At 41.9% G+C, this 24,229-nt stretch overlaps 1 protein-coding gene across 3 annotated transcripts; it reads right to left on the bottom strand.

Annotated features, from left to right (window-relative positions):
• Nucleotides 1-68: 68 nt before the first annotated feature.
• LOC110538565 (monocyte to macrophage differentiation factor) lies at nt 69-20,864 on the bottom strand. Of its 3 annotated transcripts, none has more exons than XM_021625457.3 (7): nt 19,980-20,864; nt 11,091-11,172; nt 10,698-10,858; nt 10,040-10,114; nt 3,326-3,427; nt 2,995-3,064; nt 69-1,912 (listed from the first exon to the last, which is right to left on the bottom strand). In XM_021625457.3, exons 1-7 carry the CDS (start codon nt 20,015-20,017, stop codon nt 1,709-1,711), a joined length of 732 nt encoding a protein of 243 aa, XP_021481132.1. In that variant the 5' UTR covers nt 20,018-20,864; the 3' UTR covers nt 69-1,708. The 3 variants fall into 3 exon arrangements, with proteins under 3 accessions (XP_021481132.1, XP_021481133.1, XP_090049858.1); XM_021625458.3 differs by lacking the exon at nt 19,980-20,864 and adding an exon at nt 12,743-13,235; XM_090193732.1 differs by lacking the exons at nt 11,091-11,172; nt 19,980-20,864 and adding an exon at nt 12,743-13,165.
• Nucleotides 20,865-24,229: the final 3,365 nt, after the last annotated feature.

Below are 24,229 nucleotides of genomic sequence, written 5' to 3'. Positions count from 1 at the left end.
GTCAGTGATTGGAAGGTCTCTTGCTGGGACACTGTCTGGCTAACATTCTGTCCATGGAGGAAATGAGCTAAGGGGAAATGCAACTCCTTTAATGAAGGTTTGGTTTCCTACACAGAACAATGGAGAAATGTGTTTTCTGTCTGTATGAAGCCCCCAGAGGTCACAGTGCTGTGACAAGCCCCCAGAGGTCAGCTATAGTTTCAACCTATAGATCTAGTACACATTTACAAGACATGGACAAACTGAGAAGAAAGGAACAATGTTGAGGGCATTCATTTTTCATCAACACATTAGTAACCTATTTCTTACAGAGTGAACATTGTTTTCTATATGTACAGCACCAATACACCCAATGGATAAAGTAGGGAGTTAACAAGAAGCGGATGTCTTCCCTAAAAAGGCCAGTACAGGATCATGTGCCAAAACAGAATGTACAAATATTACAAAACATTGTGGTAAAGGGAGCAAGACATTTCAGAATGGCTACAATCCATAACAAAAATCATCTGACTTCTCCACTTAGCATAGCTAACAAAATGTCAGGGAGGGGAAAACAAAAAGGCATGCTCACCAAGGGCTGTACAGTGTTTTACACAAGGAACATTTGTGAGAAACAAAAGAGAAAGCTAAAAATGGATAAATCTACCAACCATTAAAAATCATTATAGGGTTGGTTGTACATGACACGTTTCTCAATCAATTCAACATCATAGTATAATGGTACTGGTCTTCATAGTTTCTCAACTGAAATGGCAAATACTCCTCAAAAGAAAAGGTAGGGAATGGAGTACCATTGAAGACCCAAAAACACATAACAGGTTCAAATGAATACAAAGAACAGAAGGGTAATTTAGGATGTGAAGAGTTTTTAAATCAGGAAGTGTGTGATATAATGGAACTATCTACTATACCATTAAAGTGGCAGCAGTGATATGTGCAGAAGTACAGGACATCTCAGATGTACTGTAGATATTGTATCTTTCTGGAAGTTCAGTCCAATCACAGAAACCCTTTTTAAAAACTATACCAACTCAAATACTCACCTTCTGAAGGCTCCATATTTGTGAGAAAGAATACAATTACACAAATCAGAGTACTTATTAAACATCATATCCAATGGTTCTTTGTGGTTCTTATCATACAAAAGTGCTTCTGAAAAATAAGACTGCACTTAGATACTGATAAATACTGATTCAGACATTTTGTGTCCAATGTGTACCGTGCACATTTACCTCAGAGTGAAAAGCCCAACTCAATTGAATGTCCTTCCCAACTGCTTTCCAATCAATAAGATGACTGACAAAATCACTACAAATGACAGAAGATACTAAGTATGGAATGTGAAGTGATACAAAGCACTGATATCAACTCAGCCCAACGTATCATTCATTATGTGTAGAAGATGAGAACAATTTCCAAATGGAAGTCAAAGGTTGATCATTTTAGTTGTTTGGGGTTCCAAATAAATAATAGTCGTACAAAAACAGAATTACAAATAACCTTTGTTCAACGTTTGTACAGTCAAAGATAAACCGAAAAACTGTTCCCTACCTGGAAACAGTAAACAATGCATGGTCGTTTTCGTAAACTTTCCGGCTGTGGATGCATCCTCGGTGGGCAGTTGTGGGAGTTTTTATTTGCTGGTGCCTATGTCGAGAGGCACTGGAGGGCAATGTGTTTTCAGTTAGCCTACTTGATGCGGTGGGGGTCAGGCGTCCCGAATAGTATTAGCAGGGGGACTCCTGTAGAGGTACTTCCAGATAGCGTAGTAGTGCACGGCTGCAGCCAGCGCCACAAACACGTGCCAGATGGCATGGGCAAACGGGATGACCCCGTCCGACTTGAAGAAGATCACGCCCAGGCAATAGATGAGTCCCCCACAGGCCAACTCGTACAGTCCATCCGTGTTGTTCTGTGGAAAATTTGGGGGAAAATCTCATGTAAAGGACTAGAATATAGTACAGTAATACAAACCCTAAAAACCTTTGGAGTCTGAGTGAACTACCACAAGAAGTCCACAGGGGGGCATAGGAAGCTGAACAACAGATATTCTGCTGATCATATAGCGCAGGGCTATTCAACTCTTACCCTACGAGGTCCGGAGTCTGCTGGTTTTCTGTCCTACCTAATAATTAATTGCACACAGCTGGTGTCCCAGGTCTAAATCAGACCCTGATTAGAGGGGAATAATAAAAAACGCAGTGGGACTGGCTTCAAGGTCCAGAGTTGAGTTTGAGGGATATAGTGGTACACAAGTGAAGGGTGGTGATGGAGGCTGTGATCACTACGACTTGGCGATGGATGCTACTGATAATGTATAGTAAGTCACTAATACACACATTAACATGATGTTTTTGCAAGAACACCAGATGACGGTAGGCATTACAAAGGTGCAAAGCGATAGAGCACCTTAGAACAACTCCACCACTTTCCAACCTCATTTTCACTATCTCCAGCACAACTCCAGTGTCAACGGCCCATTTCAAAGTTTTATAGAAAAAAAAGGAAGTGAACAGTTCTACCCGATGACATCATCAAAAGTTTAAACATTTTACAAACAGTGATTTTCAAACACTATGAGATTGACGGAGACGTGGGGAGTAAGAAAATACCCTCCCTTGGGCAAGAAACTCATTGCAGGTTTTGAAAATCAGTTTTTCCCTTTTAATCCTACCCTGTGATGTCACAGAGAAGCATTTTTTTTAGGACCTTATTTTTTTAACCACAGATCATAGAAATGCGCTGTTTTCACATATGTAAACGCCGGTTTGGTGGAATTGACAGATTCCAGATTTTATAGGGACATTTTAATTAAGTTATGGAGAACCGGTCATGTTTAATTTGTCTGCCAGAGAGCTCGAAACAGAGTGTCAAAGCAAACAGCAAGCAGCAGATGCAGATGTAAGCAGCACTGCCACTACCGCTGTGAGTGTGGGTGGTGACTGAGTAAGGAGATTACAGCAGAAAGTCAATATGTAAAACTGAGTACGTTACCATTGATGTCACAACCAACGCAGGGAAAAAACCCATAGTCAAATAGAAGGCGAGCTCAACAACTTTATACCTAGAACAAAAAACACACAGAATATTCCATATAAAAAAGACCTACTTTATCACCAGAAAAACTACAAAATTGAGAACAAAAACAAGTGATGATGGTTAGCAGATATAACAATGGCCCTGTTCATCAGCTTCATTGTTATAGGATTCATTGAGACCGTAGTCTGTACATATCCAAGTACTCCACTGAAGATTTAGTTCAAAAAATATACATTTACATTGCAAAAAAGGCATCATTAAAATGCAGAAAGATTATTATACTGACTTTTCGTGGTAGTTGAAGACGTATATCGTTCCTGCCGCAGCCATTAGCCATACAAACCAACGCATGTGAACTGCGAGTGGGCCAAGCTCACGAAGATTCAACCTGGCAGGAGAGAAAGATGATGTTCATTCCACACTTTAGCCTAGGGAAACATACTAAATACAGGATCCTCATCACATACATGAGATCATTTTGAATTACTTGTGTAACCCCGGTTCTATGCGAATACCAGTGACATGTGTCAATTACGGGATATGCCTATGGGTGGGGTCACAGGCTCGAATTATCCAATCACACAGCGTCTGTTGAAGACAGGTTGGTCGATTGGTGAATGAAGTGAGCCCCTCTCCTCCATAAAGAGAGCCACTCACCAGCCAACTGGTCATTTTCAATCATGCCTCTAGTTCTTGCGCTCTTGCGAAAAGAGGTGACATCTCACTCATATTCTCATAGAACCGGGGTTACACAAGTAACCCAAAGTTGTATTTCTTATACTTGTTTCAATGTGTCACTTATGGGATATAGTAAACTCCCATAACACAGACATGCTCCCTGAAGCCAGGGTATCTCCAACAGCATCACCCCTCAGAGGCTACGACACTGAGGGAGTATGCCCCACGAAGGTGCAGTGACATCCAGTCGGTGAAGACCAAAAACATATGAGGGGTGGCCCAACACGCTATAGCGCAAATCTCCCCTAAGGAGATGCCTTAGACCAGTGCCCAAGTGGTAGTCATATCTCTGGTGGAATGAGACCTTCTGGGCTGTAACCTTGCTATTATATTTTCCAATACAATAGCCTACACTATCTCAATATAGCCGTTAACGATGTAGGGGGCCTCCCTCTGCAGGGGTTGGCTGCCAGTGAGTACAGCCCGCGTATTCGTTTTGCAGGCATAGGGCAGACGGTAAAGCGGGTTAGAAAGAGAAGTATAACACCTGTCGAGGCCTGTGTGACAGGCGAGATAGCAGTCAACTGGACGTTTGGAGATCTTCCCTCTGTCCAAAAAAAGTCCTGCAATGAAGCATACGGAGCATTTAAGGAATGATCTGTGTAGGTTACACCACTTCTCCAAAAAACGCGTTGTCTGTTTCTCCAAACAATGGGCATGTATGTGGGGCACTGGCACTCTGGATTGTGAAAGATCTTGAGTGGCCGGCTTGTCGCATTCAGATTTATCCTCCCACGGGCTATGCACAGAGGGTAACAGCTACTGGGTGAGGGTACAAATCTCTCCGTATGTTAGTGTCCGTGGATCCCTGCATAACAGTGGCTACCAGGACTGGTTATAGAGCAGGAGAGTGGTCTCCGCTAACCAGGGTGCACCTGGTCATTGCAGGAGTCGAAGATCAGGGATAAGCCTGTTACCTCGCTCTGCTTAGAGTGGGGGTGTCAGGCCTAGGATAGAGAGAAAAAGCATAGGGCATTACCCTTGAGAGGGTGTGCCGTGGCTTCCACCCCTAGTGGTGCTTAATCATAATTTAGGGGCAGGGTCTCCAAAAGACCGTTATAGGGTTGACGCTTCTAACAGTGTCTTCTCGAGTCAGTCTGGATAGATGGGGAGGCCGGGTTCTCAGGGACTGGTTTGAAGTGCCAGCATGTTCACCCCGGGGCGTAATATTTCCACGGGGGGGGGGGGGGGGGGGCAAAGAGTGTCCCAGTTAACTAGGATACCTTGTAATGGGTCGAAGGCATATGAGCATGAATGTTTCTTGCAAAACATGCTTGATCCTCTTGGACTGCAGGTGGCAATAGGTATGGCTATTTTGTGTTACCGAGTGGGGTTCTTTGCGCGAAAGAGACCGGCCAATGGAATGACTAGCGGGGGCAACCCGTGTAGCCAAAAGAAAGAAGGAAACATGCTGGTTAACCAGATCCTAATCCTAAGCAATAGATCAGCTACAGGTAACTGCCAAAATAAAGGAAACACTTGAGAAAATGAGGGATACAAAGCATATTGAAAGCAGGTGCTTCCTGAGTTAGTTAAGCAATTAACATCCCATCATGCTCATGTATGAAAATGCCCAGTTGCCCATGGGTCTCAAAGAAACATAGGGGGTTTAAAGCGTGTGTGTGAGCGAGTCACCAGATCTCCACCCAATATGGGAGATTCTGGAGTGGTGCCTGAGACAGTGGTTTCCACCACCATCAAAGCCTCTCGTGGAAGAATTGTGTCGTATCCCTTCAATAGAGTTCCAGACACTTGCAGAAACTATGTCAAGGTGCATTGGTGGCTCGTGGTGGCCCAACACCCTATTAAGACACTTTATGTTGGTGCTTCCTTTATTCTGGCAGTTGCCTGTATGTGTCTGGTCTGTTTGGCCCTACCCCGGAAGGGAGGGTTAGAATGAGCGAAGATCTCCTCAGCCGCTCGTTCAGAAAGCAAAGGTGGAGCTGGCCTAATCTTAGACTGTGCAAACCAAGCACAGGTAAGAACGGGACAAGGAAAAAAAAGACTGAGCGCATTGGACTTGGTGCTCTGGGGCCCAGCAAAGGTAACCATTTCCCCCCTCTTATTTTTGGAATATGGAATACTGTACTGACTGTCCTATAGCTCAACAAAAATAGTTTTCTATCAATAGAGCTAAGTTGCCATAAAATTGCCCAAAAAAAGACTGTGGTCCCTAAAGTGAACCCCGGAAACCTGATTTCCTGTTTGTCACTATGAAAACAGAGAAAGGTGCAAGATTTCTCCCCTGCCTTGCTCAGTTCATGATGGCGCCTCCTGGTGGTAGTACCGAGGAGGTGCCCACATGAGCCTGTTTTTACTGTGTTGCTAGTGCAAAAGACAGAGGCAACAATGCCGTAAGGCAAGGAAAAATAAGGAAGCCATGGTATAATAGCAAAAGGCAATCTGTCATCCTGCTCCGTATGTCAGAAGAGACCAGAGGGAGAACGGACATGTTCACTTTTTCATCCCTGGCTAAAACCTGATAAGGTGCCAAGCAGAGAGTCCAAGGGGGATGGCACTCATGGTAAGAGTGCACATCCTCCATCTTCCCATGTGAGCAATGTCACAAAAGTGTGCTTTTGCAAAAGGGAATAGTGTATACATATTATTCTTTTTACAGATGTGCCTCACCACTGTCACGCGAGGGGGAGGGACAGCTTACGTTAAACCCAAGAGAGGCTTTGCACACTATCCTCCTCTGCCACTTAGGGCTGTGACCTAGTTTAACTGGCACTTCTTGCCCCCCTTAGGGGGGTTAGGAGGGCGGAACCTTGCTGAGGCCGCCGAAAAGGATTGTTTGGCTTCAGGTTTGCCTTGATTCAAGAGCTTAGCCTGGGTATTGGCAGTCTGCTGTGTCACTGGGGTTCAGGGCCCCTAAGGCCAGCTTGCTGCCCTGTCCCTGGTTTGCGGGGTAGGCAGAATTTGAAGGTTTCACCTTCTTCCATACACATGTTGCACTTCTGCTGCATGGCGGCGACAGCGGGCCGAACAACTCCTTGGGTATCACAGGGGCATCCAGGAAGTCCACTTTTTCTTTATCTGTCAAGCTGGACAAGCTTAGCCAAAGAGCCCATTCTCCCACCACCGCCAGACTCATAGTATGACCACAGCCTTGGATGGCATTATGGGAGGCACAGAGGTTTAGATCTGTAGCCATACAGATCTCATCCCAAGAAACCAGATTCAGAGTACCTGAATCCAGTTGTTTCCCCCACATCCTCCTGTAACTCTGCCTGGTAGGCCAACAATAAAGAGGTCACATTCAGTTTTCAGATGTAAAGGTACAAAGCTCTGTATGTCTTATGGAAAATTGAGGCAATAATAGACGAGAGAATCTTGTTTCTCATGGTCTGAGTACTTTACGGGCGTTTTGGCAAACTCCAAGCGAGCTGTCATGTGCCTTTTACTGAGGAGTTGCTTCCATCTGGCCACTCTACCATAAAGGTATGATTGGTGGTGCTGCAGAGATGGTTATCCTTTTGGAAGGTTGTCACATCCCCACATAGGAACTCTGGAGCTGACCATTGGGTTCTTGGTCACCTCCCTGACCAAGGCCCTTCTCCCCCAATTGCTCAGTTAAGCTGGGAGGCCAGCTCTAGGTAGAGTCTCAGTGGACTCCAATCAAGTTGTAGAAACATCAAGGATGATCAATGGAAACAGGATGCACCGGAGCTCAATTTCGAGTCTCATTGCAAAGGGTCTAAATACTTATGTAAATAAGGTATAGGTTTTTTATTTTTAATACATTTGCAAGCATTTCGAAAAAACTGTTTTTGCTTTGTCATTATTTTTATTTAACTAGGCAAGTCAGTTAAGAACCCGGACAACGCTGGGCCAATTGTGTGCCGCCTTATGGGACACCCAATCACGGCCGGTTGTGATACCCTGATTCAAATACAGGCTGTATCTGTAGTGACGCCTCTAGCACTGAGATGCAGTGTCTTAGACTGCTGCGCCACTCGGGAGCCCATTATGGGGTATTGTGTGTAGCTTGATGAGGATTTTTATTTATTTAATCCATTTTAGAATAAGGCTGTAACGTAACAAAATGTGGAAAAAGAGTCTGAATACTTTCCAAATGCACTGTATATACACTACATGTCCACATACTTTTGGTCATCTGCTTGTAAAACATCACATTCCAAAATCATGGGCAGTAATATGGAGTTTGTCCACCTTTTATTGCTATAACAGCCTCCACTCTTCTGGGAATGATTTCCACTAGATGTTGGAACATTGCAGCGAGGACTTGCTTCCATTCAGCCACAAGAGCATTAGTGAGGTCGGGCACTGATGTTGGGCGATTAGGCCTGGCTCTCTCTGCCGACGTTCCAATTCATCCCAAAGATGTTCAATGGGGCTGAGGTCAGGGCTCAAGTTCTTCCACACCGATCTCGACAAACCATTTCTGTATGGAAGTCGCTTTGTGCACAGGGGTATTGTCATGCTGAAACAGGAAAGGGCCCAAACTGTTGCCACAAAGTTGGGAGCACAGAATCTTCTAGAATGGCATTGTACAGTATGCTGTAGCGTTAATATTTCCCTTCACTGGAACTAAGGGGCCTAGCCCGAACCATGAAAAACAGCCCCAGACCATTATTCTTCCTCCACCAAACTTTAAAGTTGTTACTATGCTTTCGGGCAGGTAGCGTTCTCCTGGCATCCGCCAAACCCAGATTATTTCATCGTACTACCAGATGGTGAAGCGTGATTCATTACTCCAAAGAACGTGTTTCCACTGCTCCAGAGTCCAATGGCAGCAAGCCTTCCACCATTCCAGCTGATGCTTGGCATTGAGCATTGTGATCTTAGGCTTGTATGCAGCTGCTCGGCCATGGAAACCCATTTCATGAAGCTCCCGACGAACAGTTATTGTGCTGACATTGCTTCCAGTAGCAGTTTGGACTTCGGTAGTGAGTGTTGCAACAGAGGACAGACGATTTTTACGCACTACGCCTGCCACTTTACGATTGAGCAGTTGTTTTTCCTAGACGTTTCAACTTCACAATAACAGCACTTACAGTTGCTATTCAGTAAGGCCATTCTATTGCCGATATATGTCTATGGAGAATGCATGGCTGTGTAGTCGATTTTATACACCTGTCAGCAACGGGTGTGGCTGAAATGGCCGAATCCACTAATTTAAATTATATATACTTTTGTATATATAATTTACTTCCATACATTTTTTCGACTGCAACCGGGGACCTTCAGACGATTCTTGTGTGGCCTGTGGGCATCCTAGACCAAAACAACCAACATGTACGTTAGATTAGTGTGTAGCCCAAACTGTACGGACGCTACAGACAGAAGTTGGCAGATTGGCTATACAGACTTCAGACGAGTCTCAAGATGCTTGTGTAGGTCGTAGCCAACAGTCAATAATAGTTTGTAACCCAAACCGTTCGGACACTACAGACGATTTTGTGAGAAGACCGATGTTCGGGATGTGTCATGGTCTGACAAACACTGCTCTAGCTCTGTCACCTTTCAACGCTGATGCGGAAGTGTTACATAGGTGGATACGGTGGATTGAGATGCATCCAATGCAACAAAAAAACATATCTCTAGCTTAAACTGACAGATTTTTACTGGGATTTTTTTATTATGCTAATTCGATATCCGCGGGGGTGCAGACATCAACCTTAGGAAGTTAATACAAACATGTAAAAGTAGATTTGAACCAGACAAGAGAAGAGAGCTAACAATAGTACAGTGTTGCTGGTAGTAAGGCTGGTGCGGTTAGCTTGCTTTGTAGCTAGCTAGCCAGGTTAGCTTAAGCATTGCGGCAGGAGCTAGACATTTGTTAGTGGTTAGTTAAAGCCTTACGGTGTGTGCTAGCCTAGTTAGCCGAAGCGAGGGCTAACCGAGTCTCGGTAGCTTGCCATGTGGCACTACCTGAAAACAAAAAAAAAAGCAAAAATGTTCCTTTCGGTCAGTACTCAACACTAATCGACAAGAGCTGAGGTTCTAAGTTCGTCAGCGTTAACCTCTTGGTTCGCCTGAGAACAGTTCACTAGAAAGACAGGAATCTAGTTGTGCTGAGGAGAGCTTTTAGTGAACGCGGTCACTTCCGCAAGGTAAAGGCGAGAATGACCAGTTGGCGGGTGAGTGGCTACTTTAATGAAGGAGAGGGGCTCACCTCATTCGTCACGCTGTCTCCAACAGATGCTGTGTGATTGGATCCTTCGAGTTTGCGATCCGCCCCTTAGGTGCATCCCATAAGTGACATATCAAAATTGGTATTAGAAATAGAACTTACCATGGTGTGTAGGAGGCAGCGATGAAGAAATAGATGACCACTCTATCACACATATGAAAGCAGTGCTCCACAGACCTAGAATCAAGACCAAGCATTCAGTTTTTCTCTCATTGGCCTTTGATTGCGTCTGCCCACTCATACCTAGTATGCAATTAAAATTATTATCTGCTGGGTGCTGTATAATATAACTCAGGTAGTCAGACCTGTTACTGCAAATTAAACTCACTGAAGTATCTGACATAGGCTTTGAATAAGCACCCGTGAATAGGCTACCACTGCAACAAGTGCTGCTGGTAAGCTCTTGGCTTGGACTTTAATTTTTACCAACACATGGCTAACCTTTGTTTAACCAGCGCTAAGCAACTGCTCTTAGCGAAAATGAGTTTGGAGTTACCTTTCTAACTAATAGGCTATGAGTTTACACTTCCTCTTTCAATTATAATGTGGGGAGGTCAAAATAATCAAACAAATCTATTCCCTTTAAAATGTTGATTACTTCTCCTTTCCATTCACCTGATGATAAGACATGTAAAACATAATATTTGCTTAAGTATGGTGGGGTCCCTGGGTCGGCATTTTGCCTGGGAGGGGGTCCCTTGGCAAGAAAAGGTTGAAGACCCCTGGTCTAGTGTGATCGAACATTACTCTGTCTCCTCACCTCATGTGGCTCTTCTTCCAGGTGATGATGTGGAACACAGTGGAGACCAGGAAGAGGGCACACAGGCCCATGCCGTACACCCAGGCTGTGATCTTCTCCCATCGGTCGTCTGAGAGCCGGTGCAGCAGGGCCATGCCCACAACAGCTGGTACAATGAGTAGCTGCAGGGTACAGACAAAGGGAGACAGATTAACATTACCAACTGTTGTAACATACACTCAGTCTAGTTTATAATGATAGTGTTTTTCATCAAATGTGTTTTCTCCATAACCCTATCAACACCAGGTAGAATTCCGTCAATAGAATTAAGCATGGGAAAAAGAGCAATTGAGGTCTGACATTTGAAAACCCGTCTTTGTACAGTAGGCCTACACTTAGGGAAGGTGAACTCACCGCGTGAGTATAGCAGTTTGCAGCATGCTCATAGCAGGTGGGCTGGTAGCGGCAGTTAGCACTGGCCCGCCTGTTCATGAACCTGAAACATACAGCAACATGCAGCAAGTGTTAGTGGGGCAGGTAGCAGGGAGGACTAGGGGCTGGTACAATACCGGTGTTAGAGGTTATCCTGATTCAGGGCTGTTCTCACACTGTTCTGTGTTGTTCATGCAACAGTATGCCATGCCAATTGAAGGAAGCAGGAAAATAACAAGAGAAGACAAGAACCTGACATACAGTACATCTCAAAGAAAAATCGCATATAACTAACAAATGAAGGCCTACTGGTACATTCACAGTTTAGTGATTGACCAAAGAAAAATCGCATATAACTAACAAATGAAGGCCTACTGGTACATTCACATTTTAGTGATTGACCAAAGAAAAATAGCATATAACTAACACATGAAGGCCTACTGGTACATTCACATTTTAGTGATTGGCAAAAAAAAAAAAAGGAAAAGTAGTTTAGTTTCAGGTCATTTCCATGTAAAAAAGGACCAATCAGCAATAACCTGAAGTTTATAGGAGCATTTAACATTTTGTTCCAAATGAAAGCTAAGAGTCTGTATTTAAAAAAAAAAATTAAGGCATAGATACATGTTTCAACCATTTTAAATCCTAAAAATGTGGAATATGCAAAAGCTTTGATTTCTGCTCACGGAGATGGAAGTAGAGTTCAGTACAGTAGAGCACATGAGTAGATTACCATATAATGTAATATACTCTGCTGGACTATACTGTGCTGTATTGAACTATATACTCTACTCTGCAGCACTATACTGTACTATACCTTTAATTTACTGTAATGTCCAAACTTGTGAAACATAGACATCTATGATTGATAGAGATTTGGTCCAGACCGACCACATTTGGTCATGTATAGAGGCAGAGCTCATTAGGGTTAAATAAATAAAAAGATTAACATTTTGAATAATAGCTCGTGTGTAGAATAAACATGCAAAGGAGGATATTACATTTTTCTACCTTTGTATAGGACACTTCACCATGAAGAGAATGATATTCATAATTATACATTTCTGTCTAGTACAGACCCATGATGTCAATCTGTTACAGTCATTCTATTACCGGGTATTGATCCACTTCACTTAGTGTAGTTCAATAACCAAAACAGATTTGTTCATACTCAAGGTGTCATATCATAGCTGACACCTAATTCTTAATGCAATCATCTTTGAATCTTGCCACACATTTTAAAGTGAGTCTCAGCGTCACTCTGATAACATGTAATTACCCTTCATCAAGGACATATAACCATTATTTACAAAGCAATGATTGGACAATTATGGCGACTTTCTTTTATTTTTTTTTACCGGATTCCATTTCCCTGTGCTATATCGTATTTCCTGGTGGGACACATTGTAGCTAGTAGGCTATAGTACTGCATGCTACAATTACCATGTTTCTGCTCAATTCATGGCTACAAACAAACAATCCATCTAAGAATAAGGCTCAGTAAATGCCAATAGCTAGGTTCACTTACGTTAACAAGACCACTTGCCTGAACAAATGAATGCCAGCTATCTATCTATAGCTAAATTCATCATAATGCAAACATTGGTTGACTGCCACATTTTTAGCTAACCCACCTTTGAAGGCTGTTCACTCTCTTCATTTCAATGCCTTCACGCAAAACGAAGGGAGGAAATCACGAAGCAAGATTTAGCTTGCGAGCTACAGTCAAAAATAGGAAATCAGCAAGCTAGCCAAATGGGAAATTAGAAAGCTAGCCAAAACAAGAGAAAGTGAAGGCCCAGCTATCGTCATCAACTAATCAGTCATCTGTACACATAATGAGATACCCCCAGTCCAAATCAATACATCAAGACACTATTTTAGTATTTTCCTTAATACCATTGTGCTGCAAATATAAACTAGCTTCAATCGATTACATTAATAGTATAATTTAGCAAAGACATATCCTCCTGACACTTGTGCCCCCTTGTAGACACCGGCGTTGTTCCCTTTTTCACGCTTGAAATGTGTTTAGTTCAAGCAAAGAGATTTTGAATGACGGATGCTTGAACCAGTAATAGCACTAAAAGTGCGGGGCATCGTCCTATCAGACCAATCAATCATCTTATGACAGTGTGGGTGGCTGGAGGAGGTCTCAAAATCTGTCACACCATGTTAGACAGATGTAACAGTAGTAGTTATTTTGTTTTTCAACCAGCAACCCTGAATATGGGTTTCTACTAGTTACTACAACCCTAAAGTTAAAAACGCTTTATCGAAAAAAATTCATGAGAACCAAAAGTAGCTTTTTGGTCTTAAATTAAGGTTCGGTTTAGGCATAAGGTTAGCAGTGTGGTTAAGGTTAATGTTAATGTTAGCGTTAGTTTTGAAATCAGATTTTAATTTCAAGAAGAGAAGTTGTATAAATTGCCGGGGTTTATGACCTTGTGGGTGTGGCAACTAGTGACGAAACCTGAATATGCATCAACATTATTTTTGTATTCTGTTCAGAGTCCAATATCATGTCCTGTGTCATGAGTGAATCATTTATTTTTCTGAATTCAGCCTTTTAGTATTGACTTTTTATCTCAGTGTCAATAAACCTGAGCAAATAAACTGATATTACATCATAGGCCTGTTTCAACAGATGCGAAGAGATTAGTTCACAATGTTATCAGATGCAAATATGTCCCTATGGGTAATTGTGTTGTGCTGTATGTGGACAGGACACAAAACAATGTGCTGCTAGCCTATGTTGAATTTCACATCAGCAAGGTATCTGATGAGCACTCTAACCATAAAGTTGCATAACAGTGATGGCATTGTAACTCAGCAATGTATCTGATGAGCACTCTCTAACCCATAGAGTTACATAACAGTGACAGTAATGTAACTGGATCATTCAGGAACAGCATTAGATAACACAACACATAGCTGTTTACATAAGACTTTAAGTGCAATATGCAAGCTTAATGAGTTTCAAACTGACAAATGCCTGTAGTTTTTTTCCTCTTTGGGCTATTACAACCAGAGTGAAACATAAGCCCATACTGACTCAACTTCAACGTGGTGGCATTGCACAATACCGTTCAGAACCATTAATAACCAGCACATTTATGCATGAGAAGATAACATTCCCAAATGTATCCATTTTAAATGTTTGCGTTGGTAAATTCAGAATAAGATGTATAATCAACCCCGTAGAGAAATATTTCACATGTTATCTTTGGACAGACAGGTAAGCCTCTAAGTAGGAATTCATCTCTCTGGTTTTATATGTTGTGATGCCAAAGGATTACAAAAGTAGCCCTAGCCTAATGTGTATTGTAGTTCATGAAAGTAAAATCCACTTTTTGCACAAGATCCTATCCCTAGGGTACACCATGCATTGGACAGTTCAAATGTGGTTTATCCAGCCCAGGAGGAGCTCATTGTTCACCAGCTGTGGAAGTACAGCTGAGATGGTGGGTGGCAGGCAGGCAGGGTTTTTAAGAATGACATTAGCAGAGACAACGGGAGGATGCGAGCAGCCATATGTTAGGGTTTAGCATTTCCTTGTTCTTGCTGCAAGGCTGAAGTTCCCCCATGGTGCCATGCTAACACCCCTAATGCGATACAGGACTGAGACATGGAGGTTGGCATTCTGTCATGCAAACACAGGGTTTAGCAGCTCAGCAGAGTGTCCCTGTGTTTCTAAATATGCTATAAAACAGTGTTTAGCTCATTCTATTTCTGACACTGTTACATGTTGGAGGCACATGCAGAGTTCATCCGTTACCCCACTCTGCTCACAGTCAACAACCTGAAGACCCATTTCACTTCCTCCACGAGCCACAACGGCAGTGCAAGTGGAAGAGCTCATGTTACAGAGGAAGTGTGGTTAAAGGTCCCTCAGGTCAGGTATTATGTTAAGCATCTCACAAGAATCACCCTCTGTGTCACACTATGGCAACACATACTGTAAAGGCTGTGTGTGATTTATTTTCATTGATTGCTTTTAAACACCCAAAGCTTGCCCAACAAAGCCCTCTGCCAGGATGTAAAAGCTCTCTACACCATGTAGATCAACAGTATTAAACAATGCTCCATACTGCCCAACAGCAATGTACTGTACTGTACATGCACACAGCAGGCCATGCTGTTGATATGACATCTTTAGTGGCTACTGTAAGACAGAAACTGGCGGGACTACGCACAGGATAACAGAGGCTTTGTGAAGACACGTGATGCCAGGGTTAAACAGCTCTGTAATTGGTTTACTGTTTCATGCTGGAATGCAGTACCTCTAAAAAGGGAAGACATGGGAATCCCAATACTGTGGATTACAATAGGCTGGAAACACCTCTAGGAAAAGCCACAGAATATTTCCATCCTCACACTTAGGATAACAACAACGCTAATTCTGTCTGACAAAGACGACAAGAAATGTAAAGGTGTGATATTCAGATGCTTGATGAATCAATGTTGTCAATGTGAAAAGGCTAAACATCTAAATACATAGCTATGCCCTTCGAGGTTTCAGTAAAGAAATGGAAATAAAATGGCTGCATTTTGCAATTCATGGCATGGTGGATATATTAGTGTATGTTATAGCCATGCTGTCAATGCCCATTTTAATCAATAAATCAAACTGCTGTAAAGTAAGATAGAGCCTGTGTTGTGTCCCAGCCTCAACAGAGATCAGAATTGATCTAGTAGCTAACAAGCTGAGTATGGCATGTTCTTAGACTGTAAAGCACATTTCCCCCTATAGCAAAGGATTACTGGTGTAGTGTCTGCATAGAGGCATGACAGTCGACCTGCACCCAGCTAATACATTGGTGTAACATTGCTCTTCACTGTTGACAAAAATACTGCAAGCATTTTCAGATATTTGGAACATTCGGATTTATGTACACATTAGACCTTAGGAGCCCCATTGTCCTGCAACATGTCGCCTTTTCTAAATGGTACAATTATTCACATACAGTATATACTTAGATGGGAATCTGTGGTATTCTATCTTAGTGGTAATTATTTTTTACATCTTAATACTCAGCAGAACATGATCCTTTCAGATGGCTAGTTTCTCATCAGTTGGAATCTCTTGATTCCAGATTTTGAGAAATACATTTTCCCAAGTAAATTACTTCAAGAATATAAGTGTCTCTCTCTGTCAATAACTGATAAAGAGATGGTGAGATTCCCTAGGTGTTGATGTTGTTATACTGTAATATTCTATTGGTACTGTAGGTGTTGATGTTGCTGTACTGTAATATTCTATTGGTACTGTAGGTGTTGATGCTGTTGTACTGTAATATTCTATTGGTAGTGTAGGTGTTGATGTTGCTGTACTGTAATATTCTATTGGTAGTGTAGGTGTTGATGTTGCTGTACTGTAATATTCTATTGGTACTGTAGGTGTTGATGCTGTTGTACTGTAATATTCTATTGGTAGTGTAGGTGTTGATGTTGCTGTACTGTAATATTCTATTGGTACTGTAGGTGTTGATGTTGCTGTACTGTAATATTCTATTGGTACTGTAGGTGTTGATGTTGCTGTACTGTAATATTCTATTGGTACTGTAGGTGTTGATGCTGTTGTACTGTAATATTCTATTGGTAGTGTAGGTGTTGTTGTTGCTGTACTGTAATATTCTGTTGGTACTGTAGGTGTTGATGTTGCTGTACTGTAATATTCTGTTGGTACTGTAGGTATTGATGTTGTTGTACTGTAATATTATATTGGTAGTGTAGGTGTTGATGTTGCTGTACTGTAATATTCTATTGGTACTGTAGGTGTTGATGTTGTTGTACTGTAATATTCTATTGGTAGTGTAGGTGTTGTTGTTGCTGTACTGTAATATTCTGTTGGTACTGTAGGTGTTGATGTTGCTGTACTGTAATATTCTGTTGGTACTGTAGGTATTGATGTTGTTGTACTGTAATATTATATTGGTAGTGTAGGTGTTGATGTTGCTGTACTGTAATATTCTATTGGTAGTGTAGGTGTTGATGTTGTTGTACTGTAATATTCTATTGGTAGTGTAGGTGTTGATGTTGCTGTACTGTAATATTCTATTGGTACTGTAGGTGTTGATGTTGCTGTACTGTAATATTCTATTGGTACTGTAGGTGTTGATGTTGCTGTACTGTAATATTCTATTGGTACTGTAGGTGTTGATGTTGCTGTACTGTAATATTCTGTTGGTACTGTAGGTATTGATGTTGTTGTACTGTAATATTCTATTGGTACTGTAGGTGTTGATGTTGTTGTACTGTAATATTCTATTGGTAGTGTAGGTGTTGTTGTTGCTGTACTGTAATATTCTGTTGGTACTGTAGGTGTTGATGTTGTTGTACTGTAATATTCTATTGGTAGTGTAGGTGTTGATGTTGTTGTACTGTAATATTCTATTGGTAGTGTAGGTGTTGATGTTGTTATACTGTAATATTCTATTGGTACTGTAGGTGTTGATGTTGCTGTACTGTAATATTCTATTGGTACTGTAGGTGTTGATGTTGCTGTACTGTAATATTCTGTTGGTACTGTAGGTATTGATGTTGTTGTACTGTAATATTCTATTGGTACTGTAGGTGTTGATGTTGTTGTACTGTAATATTCTATTGGTACTGTAGGTGTTGATGTTGTTGTACTGTAATATTCTATTGGTAGTGTAGGTGTTGATGTTGCTGTACTGTAATATTCTATTGGTAGTGTAGGTGTTGATGTTGTTGTACTGTAATCTTCTGTTGGTACTGTAGGTGTTGATGTTGTTGTACTGTAATCAAGCTATTGGAGCTGCTTTGCCAGGTGTGTCAGCTCAGGGCAAGGTGCATACATGTAGCATTTCTAAGTATAAGGACTAAAACAGCTTAATTTGTTTATACTCCAGATAAGACGGCATGGGCAAAGCTATTTCGGTGTGTACAGGTGCTAGTTTTGGCAGTGAGTACTCCGTCACACTTTCGAGTGAATGTATGATTACTGGCGTTTAATTATATTACATGCAAGGACTTAATTCAGTTTATAGCCTCAGCTTGCACTCTCTTTTAGAGATCCTAATTCAAGCAGATTGACTGAATAATTGGATAAGTGTTAGCCACAACCTCTTTCTCTCAATATACTGTAGTTGTTCAATGGAGTCTGTGATGGCCTAGTGAATTTCAGGAGGGGAATGTATGGCCACGACAATCCATACCTGCGAGTCCTCATGAGGCCTGCATTGTGGATGCATTCTACCATTTCAGCAATAGGACAACAGAACAAAAGACAGACCCTCTCTAAGCGTCTCATATTCCTATAACACAGATGCCAAATGGAAACACTGCCTGTCAGAATAAAAGAGGAAACACATTGGAATCAGACAACATCAAGTCAAGGAATGTGTGCATAGATTTGGCTATTTAGTGAGTCATATACTGTACATTAGGCAAAGTCAGGACTCAGGACCTACAGTAACAGCACTGCGTCACATCAATAAATATCTATGGGACTTTGCTCGTTTCACGTGTATACTGCAGAGCTGCACTACATTATGACTGGTGTGGGGCTTGGGAATACAATGTTCCCATCGTACCTGTGTCACGAGAGATACAGGTTTTTCCGGGCACAGCATGGCGTGCTCTCTGTATCACCAACAAGTGAAGTGCCCTGGGCAGTCTGGACCCTACAGTCAGGAAATAGCCATGCGTGTGCTGCGGACACCTTTATCAGTATTAGATACAGCAGCTCTTTATTGGAACAGTCCATGTAATATTTACATGCACTGATAGGATTCAGCAATTATCAAAGTAAAACACTATTTAGAAAGTATGTTTATTTTTGCTTGATGATAGGAGTAGTCTGTATCAAGCGTCTGTAGTTTCACTATTCATAAGGGAACATTCGTACAGGAAGCTACTACTCATACAGGGAAATTATACAAAACAATAAGCACTTCAGAAAAAGTACACAGTATGCCATATTGATTGATTGATGTGTTACTCTGACCATTTGTATCTACAATACAGCTTGTAATTATTGAGTTAACTGTATATAAACCGTTACATAGCATTTGTTAATGTATTTATTTACATGTATCAACTTGTGTTGGCTGAATCAAGTCACATGTCTTGACATCAAAGGGTTAGCAGGTACATATCTGAAATGGGCTCCATAAATAACCTGTTTCTCATGGCGGGTGGGAGAGAGATTAAAGAAGCAAGTCTCAAAATAGCAGAATAATCTGGGCCTCACAGGTCAGGACCATGGTTGGACAGCACTTGGCTGAACTGTGGTCGGTTACTTCATAGAGACTCAACACTGTCAAGTTATGTAATTGGCTAATGGCTACCTTAGTTTGCCTATAAACAATACGAGGAAATGTTGGGCAGTCTCCTAATCTGAAAATGCCAGGGGACACTTTGTAATACACTCCTCCTGAGTCCTGGTTGAGATAGGACAACAAGTCTGTCATCGATGAAAACATTACACTAGCAGAGCATCATACAAATGTCTATCAAGTAACATTTGACAAAGTAGTGAAGCAAGATGACAATGAACGTTCACTGAGAGGGGACAGACCTGTCTCTCTTTAAAAATGAACAATTATAACTGGTAATACTTTGTATCACATTTAAACACTGAGGCATTTTGTGATGTAATAAATAGTTGGGCTATGTGCAAAGATAAGGTTTGAAAACTGCAATCATTTTTCAGTCAATTGCATTTCCCTCTCATGTCGTGTAACACAAACCACTGTTAATAGTACAGCTCCTGAATTCCATGTTGATTATCAGTTGTGACATTTCTTCTTTTAGAACAGGCTGTAGGCTTCTGTGATCCACCAGAGCTTTCTAAAAGACGGATTTCATGTGCATCAACACTGCACACACATGCTTCTCTCTTACCGTCTCAGACTGGTCTTCTGCAGGTCCAATCCTAGCATTGTCCTGGCCACCAGGGAAAAATACAATCTAAAAAATAAATGTAGAAACAGATTTTAAAAAACATATATGTACAAAAGTTTATCCCGCTGCGATAATTCCAACGGGTGGTGGACTGAGTTATTCAGCACCACAGTAGCCCTTCTAGAATCTAGACCATGGTGCTCTTCTTCTCCCTGAAGTCTGGACTGGGCTGAGGCTCATATGAGGTGACCATATTGGTCTGGTCCCAGCGTTGATGTTGCGGAGAAGGGGTGGTCTGCTGCATCACCACCAGTCTGATGGGGGATTGGGTCGGCACAGGGTCCGGCGCGTACTCCTTGGTTGGATCCTTGCCCCGGCAGTCATACATTATACAAGATATCAGGAACACCAGAAGCAAGATAACATAGCTGGCGATAAGGATGCAGAGGTTCAAAGTGACAGGATCAATCTCAGAGAAGTTTTCCTTAAAGCCCATGGTAGCTGCCTCATACTGTGCGGCCCACAGGCCCAAAAGAAACAGCTGGTGAATGGGACGGAAAATGGAAGATGGTCGCCTTCAGTGGAGCTGGAATCACTAAACTAGCGAGTGACAGCAGGGCTTTCTCTCTATCCTCGTCAATCTATCCTCGTCAATCTCCTCTCTCTCTCTCTCTCTCTCTCTCTCTCTCTCTCTCTCTCTCTCTCTCTCTCTCTCTCTCTCTCTCTCTCTCTCTCTCTCTCTCTCTCTCTCAGATCACAGTGGATATGTGGCTTTGTGGTAAAAATACTTTAATCCATGCCATTCCTCCAACCTTGAATTTCTGTGATCAATGATTAAAGCTGCTCTGTTTAATAACTTAAGCCTCGGTTGTAATTTCAACAACTGAATCTCGTATAGGATTCTGCCCATTTAAAAAGGCCATTTTTGAAAGCCTGTGTTATATCACCAGAATCTGTTTATCAAGGGCATATTAATGTCGGAAACAGCACGGATTTAGAGAATTAACAGAAAAAGCAGGGTGGGGACAGACAGTCTGTCGTTAGTATGAACATGTGTATGACGCATTTATGAGTACTGTGTTCTGTGTGTGTGCTGTGTTGTGTGTGTGTGTGTGTGTGTGTGTGTGTGTGTGTGTGTGTAATAGTGTAATCTTAATCTTGATTGTGAGTGGGGATTGAGAGAGGGAGCCATCTGGCTAAATAGAGACTCGAGATAGCGACTTAAAAAGCTACTCAGATGTGAAAGAGGGGTCTTTGACTTTCATATTTTCAATGTTAAATATCAATGCAGGCATATTTATTGTGGTAAATATGTGTGATCAGTACTCTTCTGTTCACTGTGTGTAGCAGAGGATTGACACAGTCGTTGTAGGCTGCCGCTGCAGAGATATCAGAGGGCGGATTAACGGAATTGAAAGCGTTCCTATGAGGTCAATAATCTGTGCTGACGCATGTCAATTAAGGCAGTGCCATTTTTCATTTTCAAATACACATGCTCTGTGGAAGAGAGAACTTCCACCACAAGGACATTTCTCTACCATATTTATTTACTGATATCTTTTTACTGAGTGAAGCTAATGTTGTTCCTGTGGTATGGTTTTCATCCTTTTGCTTTCAAGCGAGAGGGTTAGATGAGCAGCAGAGGGCAGTCATCATCGTCAACATGAGCTGCGCAGTAGGAACAGCACCATCTATAGGATGATAATCTGAACTTTGACCCAGACTGCCATCACACACACACACACACACACACACACACACACACACACACACACACACACATGTCTGTCATGTATGGGGACAGGCAAACTGTAATCTTCTACTTGATGTCGTTGGTAATCAATATTTGTTATTTAGGCACTTCAATACAAAGAGATGAGATTTGATTGGTGCATTTTTATGAGTGCATACATGAGTTTTAGATTGTATTCTTGAACAAAGATAAAACCAGATAGATCCTATGTGAATTGATGAACTTCTAACAGCTCTGTTTTTAGAGTTCATGTTCCTCTGGCTCAACTAGTCATTTATCAGGATGATTGTCTACAATGGACAAGCCCCAAACAGATGACATGGGTTTTTAGAACAAAGGACAGAGCTGTTTTAATTTGAAAAAGTAAGGATTTCTTTGATAAAGAGGTTTCATGTTTCCAAATACCATCAGAGGCTTAGTTAGGATTCACTGTTACTTCATAGCAGAACTAGATGTTCATGCCTTTAATACGTTTTGAATGTTCTTGTGACCAAATCAAATCAAATCAAATCAAATTTTATTTGTCACATACACATGGTTAGCAGATGTTAATGCGAGTGTAGCGAAATGCTTGTGCTTCTAGTTCCGACAATGCAGTAATAACCAACAAGTAATCTAACTAACAATTCCAAAACTACTATTTGATTTGATTTGATTTGATTTGATTTGAATGTTCTTGTGACCAATGTCAAAGGTTACAAAGATTTTTCATAGCCACACCAACATGTCATGATCTAACTGTCCATTTGGACATTGATTTAAAACTAGAGGGTTATTTTGGCCTCTGAAGGACAATCAGCACAATATTTCATGAACGCTTATGAAGAAGACTAATGCCTTCTCTGTCTTTGAGTAAAAAGTCCTCATTGAGCAACCATGTCCTCTGACAGTCCTCTGTACGTCAGTCAGTTCGTCATCACTTGTTAATCTGGTCAAATTCCCAAAATGAGCATCTGGAAAAGGCTACGCCCTTTTGTGGCGGCCTCAGCATTAATACAGTCAGCCTGTCTGTTTGTGGATTGAAATGCAGAACATAGTCAACATGCATTTTTTTAGCAAACATCCTCCCTTATTTTTGGAGGCCAGAATTTCCTTCTGGGAAATGGTCAATTTTGGCAATGAGATGACATTGTGGGTATGGATTAATATTGGTAAGGTCTTTGCAGAATCAATAAGATGACTTTGTGCGTTGCAATCCATATAGCTTCATTTTCAAGATTACTAGACAAGAAATAGCACATTGACATTGGGTTGAAGGAAAAGCTGAGGGATGTTTTTGTTGAGTTCTTTGGAAGTGATTACAGGAGAGGATATGTCAGGTTTGTCTGTCTGTCCCATGCCCATGGGTGGGGACTCTCTCCTGTTTATATCTGGGCCGGCGATCTTTCCCAGCTCCAGACCTGGTGCCAGGGTGTCCAGCCGTCTCCACGGGACTGGAAGCAGACAGACGCCCTGAGAGAGCTGGGGAGAAAGGATATGTAGAGAAACCTCCCGGAGGGCCTTGGGCCTTCCCATCTGTCTTCTCTGTCTGGATGGAGCCTTTCTGTGTGTAGATGTCTGAGGACGCTAGGGGAGTTATTATTTTCTTTGACTTTTCTGTTAACAAAAGCCTCACTTTCTGCTAGAGCACAAAGACTTTACCTCCAAGGGAAAGAGACACAACTCTGCTCAATGTTTGTTTATTTTCCCAGCATGCCACTAATACTTGGTGGTGTCCTTCCCTCCATCAGACATATCCTGACCCCCCACCCTCACCCCTCCAAGTCCACAACAAATTACAAGGCATACACATTCAAAAGGTCCCTCCTTCTCTGCAATCCAACACAATGTGATAAATCGTCACTACAGGGCCCCAAGAGCTTTTCTCGCCTATACTAGCTTCACGTTCAAATACTGAACAGCATAGACCTTTGTCTTGACATGTATGTATTCAAGCACTCTTGTCTTTGTTGCCATGGTGCCTCTGTGGGCAACCATGAGGGTGCGCCAAATGTAGACAGTTGTTACAACTTAACTGACATGAATCAAAAGGAAGCATGTTTACATTTGAGGTTAAAATGCTCTGTTTTACAGATCTGGTAATAATGAAATTCAATCGGCGGACAGTGGCGTACACTGTGTTCTTTCTACTACTAACAAATGTAAGATATATTTTATACAAGTTTGGAGAGTTTAGCCATGCCAGTAAAAAAAAATTGCAGAAGTTTCAGGCCCAGGCTTTTTTAAATCATTTTTAAAAAACCAGAGTGCTAATTTTGTAATGCGTTAGCGTATCAATTTATTTCAAAAACCCATCAAATCAAGACCTCCTCGATGTGGCAAAGGTTTCCTTAGACACAGCCCTCTTTACTGGACATAAGGGAACTATTACTCACTCGGAGTTGCCCAAGCGGCATACACAGTCATGAGGTGCTGAAGCCAGCAGACGTTGTGAACGTGTCCCTGTTCTTTGTGTCTTCAGTCTCCATGAGTTACTCCAGAGATGTTCCATGAGGTA

The sequence above is a fragment of the Oncorhynchus mykiss genome, chromosome 12 (assembly GCF_057628025.1).
Source record: "Oncorhynchus mykiss isolate SJ-2025 chromosome 12, ASM5762802v1, whole genome shotgun sequence".
In the NCBI taxonomy this organism is placed as follows: Eukaryota; Metazoa; Chordata; class Actinopteri; order Salmoniformes; family Salmonidae; genus Oncorhynchus; species Oncorhynchus mykiss.
The sequence above is the reverse complement of the archived record's forward strand: the minus strand, read 5'-3'. Positions and strand labels throughout refer to the sequence as shown.